At 39.7% G+C, this 8,840-nt stretch overlaps 2 protein-coding genes across 3 annotated transcripts; one reads left to right on the top strand and one right to left on the bottom strand.

Moving 5' to 3' along the window:
- The first annotated feature begins 286 nt into the window (after window positions 1-286).
- LOC137387681 (uncharacterized) lies at window positions 287-5,454 on the top strand. 2 transcript variants are annotated; one of them, XM_068074168.1, is made up of 11 exons: window positions 287-377; window positions 485-595; window positions 837-991; window positions 1,103-1,235; window positions 1,409-1,518; window positions 1,682-1,857; window positions 1,978-2,063; window positions 2,522-2,617; window positions 3,743-3,927; window positions 4,366-4,481; window positions 4,741-5,454. In XM_068074168.1, the coding sequence occupies exons 1-11, from the start codon at window positions 314-316 to the stop codon at window positions 4,943-4,945; spliced, it is 1,437 nt and encodes a 478-aa protein (XP_067930269.1). In that variant the 5' UTR covers window positions 287-313; the 3' UTR covers window positions 4,946-5,454. The 2 variants fall into 2 exon arrangements, with proteins under 2 accessions (XP_067930269.1, XP_067930268.1); XM_068074167.1 differs by having other exon boundaries at window positions 3,740-3,927.
- Window positions 5,455-5,686: 232 nt separating this feature from the next.
- Window positions 5,687-6,907, bottom strand: LOC137387877 (P2X purinoceptor 4-like). Its single transcript, XM_068074390.1, has one exon. It carries the CDS (start codon window positions 6,905-6,907, stop codon window positions 5,693-5,695), a length of 1,215 nt encoding a protein of 404 aa, XP_067930491.1. The 3' UTR covers window positions 5,687-5,692.
- Between the last annotated feature and the right edge of the window lie 1,933 nt (window positions 6,908-8,840).

Raw genomic sequence — 8,840 nt, 5'->3', positions numbered from 1 at the left:
TGTGATATACGTTTAGCTATGTGTGCCTACCTTTTACTATCAGCTAAAATAACCTCATAGTTCACTTAGTGCTATGCTCCGCATTCGGCATTCATACTCTCTTTTCTTTTATGAGAGCGGAATGGTGAGAGTAAAGCAAGCTGCTGTTGTCTTTGTGCTTTGACGCAAAGATACACTTGCTGTTGCATATAAATAGCAGATGATTTTAAATCATCTATTCTGATAATCTATCAATGTGCTTGCCATCAAAATGGACAAGGACAAGCCTGTTTCACCAAAAGATTTAGCATCTGGTGAAAAGAGTAACGATGCTATGAAGTCAGGCGCCACAATTTCCTCGAAGAGGGCGACAAGTCCTGTCAAAGTTCATGATTCAGGTATGTTCCTCCTTCAGTTCTACATGTTGACTTCACACACTGGCTTATTCTGAACATATTGAACTCTGTTTTATGAATCAGCATTTACAAAAATGTAAATGTTTAAGGTGAACCATCAACAAGACCCAAGGTCTACAGCAAGATGAGAGGATCTGTTGAGAATCCAAAGGATCTACCGGAAAAGTCTTCCGATATTACATCTACTGGCTCCATCAGCAGTCAGTTGTACATTGTGATAGTATTCAATGTAACTATGCAATGAGTTAGCACTTTTTCAACGTGATTTAGTAAAATAGATTTGCTGTTCTATCAAACAATGCAAACTTCATATTCACAGTATTTTCGTTAGTTGGTATATATTGACGAGATCTACAGCGGTACAATTGCCTTATTGGAACTTTGTCAAAGCAATTTCTCCGATAAGCGCTTGTTCCACAGACATAATTATTTTTTGTCTAGAGCAAACGAGTGAGGAAGCAGAGCTGACTGCTGGCTGTTCTCGTGAAGATGTCGAACACACATTCACTAATCTCTACTGCTACTCTAACCTTCTGCAATCCACCTCCGATGACAATGATGTGGAGCACTATAGGTTTTTAAAGTTTATTAAACAGGTGAAAACATGCCTCTTCTATCTCCTCTGCTATGCCCTCTAGCGAGTGCCAATGTGATTTTTGTGAAATATGAAAGAAACATTTATATATTAGTTGGTTATTGTGGTGCAGATAGAGCACAAGCAGTCGGAGCTGATTCGAGTGAGTGCTGCCATACCAGACTGTGCCAACCTAGCTATTGACTTGGCCTACAACTTTGTTGTGACATCCTCCTACATGAGCCTCATGTTCAGCTGTGACTCTGGTAGGTATACTAGCTCGTGTTTTAGTCAGTCGTGTCACTTCTAATTCCCACATCACTTTGTATAAAAATACTTTATGTTGTGGTGTTTATATTGGTTTTATTTATGTGGATATGAGGTTAAGCACGTGTTAGGCAGCTTGTGGCAGACAGTACACTCACTCTAGTCTTGGCAGGTAAGCAAGAACTTGTTGATGAAATCTCACAGTTGGCCCTAAGCACAGCCCGTCATGTGCTGGAGTTCGCTCACACCTCTCGAGAGGAGCTTGTACCTGACTGTCTTGAGGTGAGTTGACCTAAAGGAGACGTTACATATTGTAAACATATATTTACAAGATTTACTGGTACTCGGTGTTTTTCATTGACAATCTGTCTTCCTAACGGCCAGTTTATGAGTACATGATGTTTTTCACTAATGCTGAAAAAGATACACACTCGGCTGGTTTCAGAGTTTGCTGGTAGTAATGCAGCGGTTCTGTCTAACAACGGTTGTCTCACAAGTCGATCACCTGCCCAACCTCACTCGCTATCAGATGAAGGTTTTAGCTAAAGTCAAAGAAATCATTGGTCAGCTCGATTATGACTCCGAGGCTTCGCTTTCTACTCTAGACCTCAACGTTTCTTCGTGAGTTCATCTACTACATTCCGAACAACTGAATAGAACTTTAAGAAAAATTTGTGAACGCGTAAGCTCGCTACACAATAAAATAAATATGCAGTCAGCTCCATTTTTTATTGATTTCAGCGATAATTCAACCTTAGAGGAGGCTGTCAAAGAAGCTCAAGACTTTGGAAAGGATGTCTACAGGTCTGCAGCAAAGACACCTGCAGGTACGTGCGTATTGCATTGGTCACTGTCAATTTAATACATAAATATTAATACGTGTATATTGTATAGCCTTTTAATACTGTCTAAAATAAAGAATTCTCGCAATAAGTTTCTGAAGTAAGGTTATCGTGCTAAAGGAAAATAATTCATTTTTTGTTTAATTTGTCACACCTATTATACCCTTTTTCTTTCCATTATCAATTCTATGTGTTCATGAGGAAGTTGTACCCATCGTAATGACAGCATTGTCGGTTATTAACTTCATACAGGAACAAGAAACTCACTGTAACCCTATTGACAACTTTTTGTGACTCTTTAGGGTTAGTTTTCTATATATTTTTAACCATGTTGGTGAAATTCTCTTGTAAAAATGTCTCTCTCTCGGAAATGTTTCAACTAGACTAACACATTCAAATTGGAGGATGATTTTCGGTTAGTCCTAATTTTTGGATCATTTTAGAGGTGAACGTTAATAATAATGCTGACACCAACTCAGATAGCTCAACTGAGGGGACCAACCGTGATGATGAGCAAGTTTCTAAACAGCCGGACTCGGGTACATATTTTTGTATAACGAAAGTTATTATGGTTGTTATACAATTGTTTTTCATCTGAGTATTAGGTACTAGCAGTCTAACTAGGTACTAGTAGTCTAACTTGGTATTAGCAGTCTAACTAGGTACTCGCAATTTAACTAGGTACTAGTAGTGTAACTAGGTACTAGCAGTCTAACTGGGTACTAGTATTCCAACTAGGTACTAGTAGTGTAACTAGGTACTAGCAGTCTAATTGGATACTAACAGTCTAACTAGGTACTAGTAGTCCAACTAGGTACTAGTAGTCTAATTGGGTACTAGTAGTCTAATTGGATACTAGTAGTCTAACTAGGTACTGGTAGTTTAACTAGGTACTAGCAGTCTAACTGGGTACTAGTATTCCAACTAGGTACTAGTAGTGTAATTGGGTACTAGTAGTCGAATTGGATACTAACAGTCTAACTAGGTACAAGTAGTCCAACTAGGTACTAGTAGTCTAATTGGGTACTAGTAGTCTAATTGGATACTAACAGTCTAACTAGGTACTGGTAGTTTAACTAGGTACGTACTAGCAGTCTAACTAGGTACTGTTGGTCCAACGAAGCACTAGCACTCTAATTTTGTACTAATGGTTCCATCAGATACTAACAATATAACTAGGTACATGTACTAGTAATGTAACTAGCTAGTAGCTGTCTAACTATATACAAGCAGTTTTAGTTAGTACTAGTAGCTTATCTAGGTACTCGTGGTCTACTTGAATACTGGTGGATCAACTAAGCAATAACAAACATTGGTAGTTGTCAGAAGTTATACGGCTTGAATGTAAGGTTTCGGCAATATCAAAAGCTACTCTCATATTTATTGCAAGTTTTATCAGACTGTCCATAATCTTAACTAGATTGCAGTTAGCGGTTACTGTAGCGGTTAGACCGATTCTCTTCCATGCATTTCCACTCCCAACCTTACGCAGTACTTGAAACCGATAACAATATGTAAGTTAGATGTAATGTTTGTCGTATGTGCCTGCCTAAGTCTCAATGAGCCGTGGTAATAAGTCATGTTGAGAGAAGAACTCAGACATAGCTTAGGAAAGATAACACTGAAGCACAGGTGACTACTAGTTGTCATGCAACTGACAGGAGCGGAGGAAGTCAGCAGTTTGGATGGCAAGGCCGCCGATATGGATGATATTATTCTGTTTACTAAGTGCAACCCTTACTCTGATATCTGGAAGCTATACATTGATAACAGTGACCTAGTTAAACTCTTCAAGATTAACAAGAACCTGCGAGAGGCTTGTATAGACACCCTTCCGGACTGCTTCAAGGTATTGTGGTAGGGCGGCTTTGCCAGCATATTGGATTTGTTATGAACATTGTCTATCAACATGAATCACAATAATGGATTGCTAATGCTTGCATGTGTTCCTCATTCCACCTATCAACAGTCAGTCAACAGATTTTAGGAGTGCTACTCGTGAAGCTGTGAGCAGAGTCTACACAAGAATAGGCTTTAATGTGAACATGGGAGTTGTTATTAGAATTGATGTCAGTTGAACCCGATGCTGACTGACATCTTGTCACGATGTGTAGTTATGCTACTAGCTTACGTATGCTTTGATCACTGGCTCCAATGAATTAGTAGAAGTACAACAGTACAGTCCTGTAGTACAATCTTGTTACAATCCTACTTGATCCGATATAAATTTTACATGAGAACACAACAACTACGAACCTATCAGAGGATTGTTATAAATTTGTTGTAGATAATTCGGTGGTTGGAGAAACTCGCTCATGATATCGTTGAAAACGTGATAGCGGATGAATGTGAGATGGTGAATCGTACATTTCACACACTTCAGACTATTGTAACCAAGCAAAGGTAGGTACTCCAAAGAAAGTTTGATTAGCTCAGCTCCCTAGCTATTGAGCAGAGCCTGACTAAAGTCGTGCTTCAAGTAGTGAGCAACCTTTACTACTCGTTTTACTTGATCATATTGGTAAAACAATAAATATATGACATTTTCCGTAAACAACTGCTAGAAAGGTGCTCAAGCAAGGCGAAGTTCTACAAACATTCTGGTTTGAGTCACTCATAAGCTACCTAGTTGTCTCATCCTGTGCCAATCTATCTGTTGTAGTCAAAACGAGACGAGCAATCCCCTCCTGGTGGAAATAGTGCAAAGTTTTGTGGATATGGGAAGCAGATACGATGCCCTCATTCAAAAATGCGAAATGGATATCTCTAAGGCCATTGATGAGATAAAATCAGATGAATCACTTTCCAGCAGCAGCAGCTCTGAAATAGATAGTGACGAAGATGGATCGAAGGAGGCAGTTCGTTAATATATATGTATCCGTTCTAGGACCTCTCTTTGCCAGGTTTCGTAGGTTTCACCTGGTGTGAAAAATTGTTTTAATTTGATATACTGTTTGTAATTAGCAGCCTTCAGATCAGAAGTTTCATGGTACACTATGCATGATGAAGATGTCTGTCAGTCTGATGTCTGTTGCTAAAAGTTTTTGATGGATACCAAAGATCTGGCAGCAGTGTTTCAGTTCAAATGTTTTCAGTGTCTCAATGAAGACACTGAAGACATGGAGCTTTCAGTGTTTCAGTTTCTAGTGTCTCCTATATTGGACATAAGATAATATTCGACGGACTGTAACTGTGTAAATTTGTATGCATATTATGTTGGCTTAAATATATGTTTGAGAGACCAAACATGTTAGCGGTGCAAAACACGGACATGTCTGTAGATGGTCATATACATTTATATCAACAAGTCACAAGTATTTTTTAGGCTATCATATTACAATAATGTTTTCTCACAAGTCATTCCAGCTGAAATTAAGTAATAACTAAATTAAATAATAGTACACATACTTGCACAATAGAATTCATCAGTAGAATGATTCAGGTATGTTCTATATGTAAAACACATGAGGTATAATCATGTTCATCCACTTGTTGATGTCAAAGGAACATGGTTTATCTCATATATGTACATACATCAGCAAACACCTCAATCAGCGATAGGAAGCTATATATGAAAGCTCTGCTGCAAGCGCTAATGGAGTCTCTATGATTCTTCAGTCTTCAAGGCCTAGTGGAGTCTCAAGGTCGTAGCTATCATAATTATTGCCATAGGAATAGGCGTCAGAGCCAACCACAACCTCATACATGTACGCCCAGTAGACAAGTCTCTTTTTGTGGCAGTAAAGTAGCAGAAAGTTGCATATAATAGTTGAGAGACCAAGGAGAGCCATGCTCGAACCGACCTTTTGCACAGTAGGTAAAACTGCAAATTTACCTGCCTCAGCATCCACTATTAAAATACACAAAATGCCGTAACGCAGGATATGTTCGCGATACTCAACCCCATCGCTGTCAAAATAATTGTGCGATGACTCATAACTGTAGCCAGCCAGCAGACCATCTTCTCGGTAATCCATCCAAACAAACTTGAAGGTTGGAAAACAGTCTTTAATGTCATGATCCAAATCACAATTCCAATTGACACGAATGGCAATCACTGCACCATCATGGATCAGATCAGAGAAGGTGTATTTGGTGCCAGACAGAGCTTCTTGAACAATGCCCCCCAACGTAAACATTGGACAATGTGGGTCTGAGTGGCTGTTATAGCGACAACTGTTGATGTAGGATGAGTCCAAGTTGGCCACATTGCTTCCTTTTATTTTGTTAGCGGAATACATGACATGGCTTTTGATGAGTACAGTAAAATTTTCTACACCCTTCAGGCTTATTCTAGCATCACCTGGTAGAGGGCACCACGCCTGAATATAACAAGTGCCTGTGCCATTGTTGCAGGATCCATCACTCACTCCGTGGCCTTGCTCAAATGGTGAGTATAGCGGTGGACAATCCTCATCACCTTGGCACCGAGCCTCCTTAACCAGCTCATCCTCGGGGCAAACTGATAATGTCTGATTGGGCGTTACAACAGCGCTTGTTGTAACAAAGAAAGCTTTGTTCTCTTCGGGCGGAACTGCTGTGTCCACAGTATCCCACACGAGCCGACTGCCTTGTATAATACTCCCTGTGAAATTATTTTGGGTATAAGCATTTCCATGAATTCGAAAACTTATTGCACTCAGTCCGCGCTCCTGCTGTTGATATCCTTTCTCAACAATCATTACCCATATGAGTAAATATCCACAGATGCACAACTGAATCAGCCTGTTTATTGCACCAATCACTCTTGACTTCTTTATACGCAGCACTTTATCCGTCTTATAGCCAAGGAACGTAGAAACGATATGTTTGTACTGACCAGCAGCCATTATCAAAGACTTTTATGTAACGTACAACTAACCCAAGGGAGGCATAAGCAGATAAGATTGCATGATGGTATCTGAACTGATAACGTATCGCAACTTTGACCTCATTGACATTGGTGATCTGATGTCTGTAAGCGACAGCAAATAGAAGCAAAGCAATGAATTTTCAGCCATGTAATCCATTCTGTGTTTCGGTAGCGAACTTAGTGTAGCATTCGCAAAGCTACTGCTCCAATTAATTCGCAAGCAAGGAGCATTTACAGACTAATGAGTAGGGAGAAAGATAACAGAAGAAATTTGCTCAGAGGTCTAGGCATACTTAACCACATTCCATAGCACAAAATCAATAGTATGGTCTGTAATGAAGTATGCTAACACCTCTCCAGCCTGGCGGAGTAATGATTCAGTTTTCGCATGAGGGGCAGACAGTAGCCATTACTACCTTAGAGGCAGTTTTGACCTGCAGTCTCAACTCATCAGCACGCTGCGCATTGCAGGACATCGACAGAAACGCAGCCATGCGTAGCCATGCCAGTAAGCCACAGCAGCTTTCCTCTAGTTAGTTCTTGAGTGGCTGACTGAGATTCGCTACAGATGTGAGGCGTACTTGTCCACATTCCATAAGATTATAGAACTATGTGAATGTGAAGAAATATGCCTAACAAGTGTGATCTAGTTGAACCTATCCCTAGTATACTAACGCCCAACAAACATTGAACTATGAAAAAGATGATACTTTGAGAGGAACAAAACTCATGAGAAGTATCGCATAGGAAACAATGTGGCTGATCTAGCCAATAACAACATTTCTACGAGACTTGACCTTCTACGAGCATCCGCTATTCCATGAAATCAAAGACATCTTTAACGGTGTCAACAGGTATAAAGAGAAAACTGTCATCAGTCACTCACATTTACTAATGGTCACCTAAAAGTATGGAACTAATGTTTCAAGAAATACAGGAATATATGATAGCGTTTCTAACAAGAAAGAGGTAGTTGTATTGTGTTACAAAAGCAAAAACCTCACTACACATTACTGAGTCTCTCTCACGTGTAATCAACTTACAGCGTAGAATCTTATTGCAGTGCTATTATAGATACACTCTGAAAACCTGGACTAAGCAACCACCACCAATTAGACTATAGATTTACTACGTGACAAAATCCTCACTGCAGGTCTGCATCCAGTATACTAACTATAACAAGAATGTCACAACCTACAAAGCAACAAGGTTAGCAGCATGCATGTGGTTAACCTTTCCGACCAAGTAATTCAAGATGGCCATCAAAATAATAAGTAGAAATAGATGAGGCAAAAACCACATCCGGAGACCCAAAGAATGGTTTGTATGTCATGTACACAAAGCTTGATCAACTCGTTGTATAATTAGGTTAACAGGAGTGACCAATGAAGAGTTAGAGTAGACAAGGTCATAAAAAGTGACTGCTTCATTGTGATGACTCTCATTGATTACTATGGTATCATACTTCAATACATTCCATATGACTTGACTCCTATAGGCCTGCAGTGAAGTACGGTAACATAATAACCCTGTGATAACTTAGCTGGTCAACAACTCCTGGAGCCCCTCCGCGCTCCACAACCATTAAACCTAATAGCAAATTCTTTCTCAGAAATGGATGTCAATGGCAAGCATGATTAACAGTAAATGCCTGATAACTAATCAGTTTTTGAAGCAGTGATTGGCTGACTGTAGTCCATACTTCTTCTTTGGACATAATGAAGTAACCTAAAATGAAAGAATCGATAGCTTGCAAAGGGAGAAGCACCCTTAGTCAATTACTTGGCCCATACTACAATTGTAAGCAGCAATCACGAAGCGTATAAGGGTCCTTGTACAACCTATATTGAGTACTTACAAAGAATAGAGGCCTTCTGCCACTAGCTGCAAAATGTCAGCTGTGGCAGCTT

The sequence above is a fragment of the Watersipora subatra genome, chromosome 2 (genome assembly GCF_963576615.1).
Source record: "Watersipora subatra chromosome 2, tzWatSuba1.1, whole genome shotgun sequence".
Taxonomy (NCBI): Eukaryota; Metazoa; Bryozoa; class Gymnolaemata; order Cheilostomatida; family Watersiporidae; genus Watersipora; species Watersipora subatra.
The sequence above is the reverse complement of the archived record's forward strand: the minus strand, read 5'-3'. Positions and strand labels throughout refer to the sequence as shown.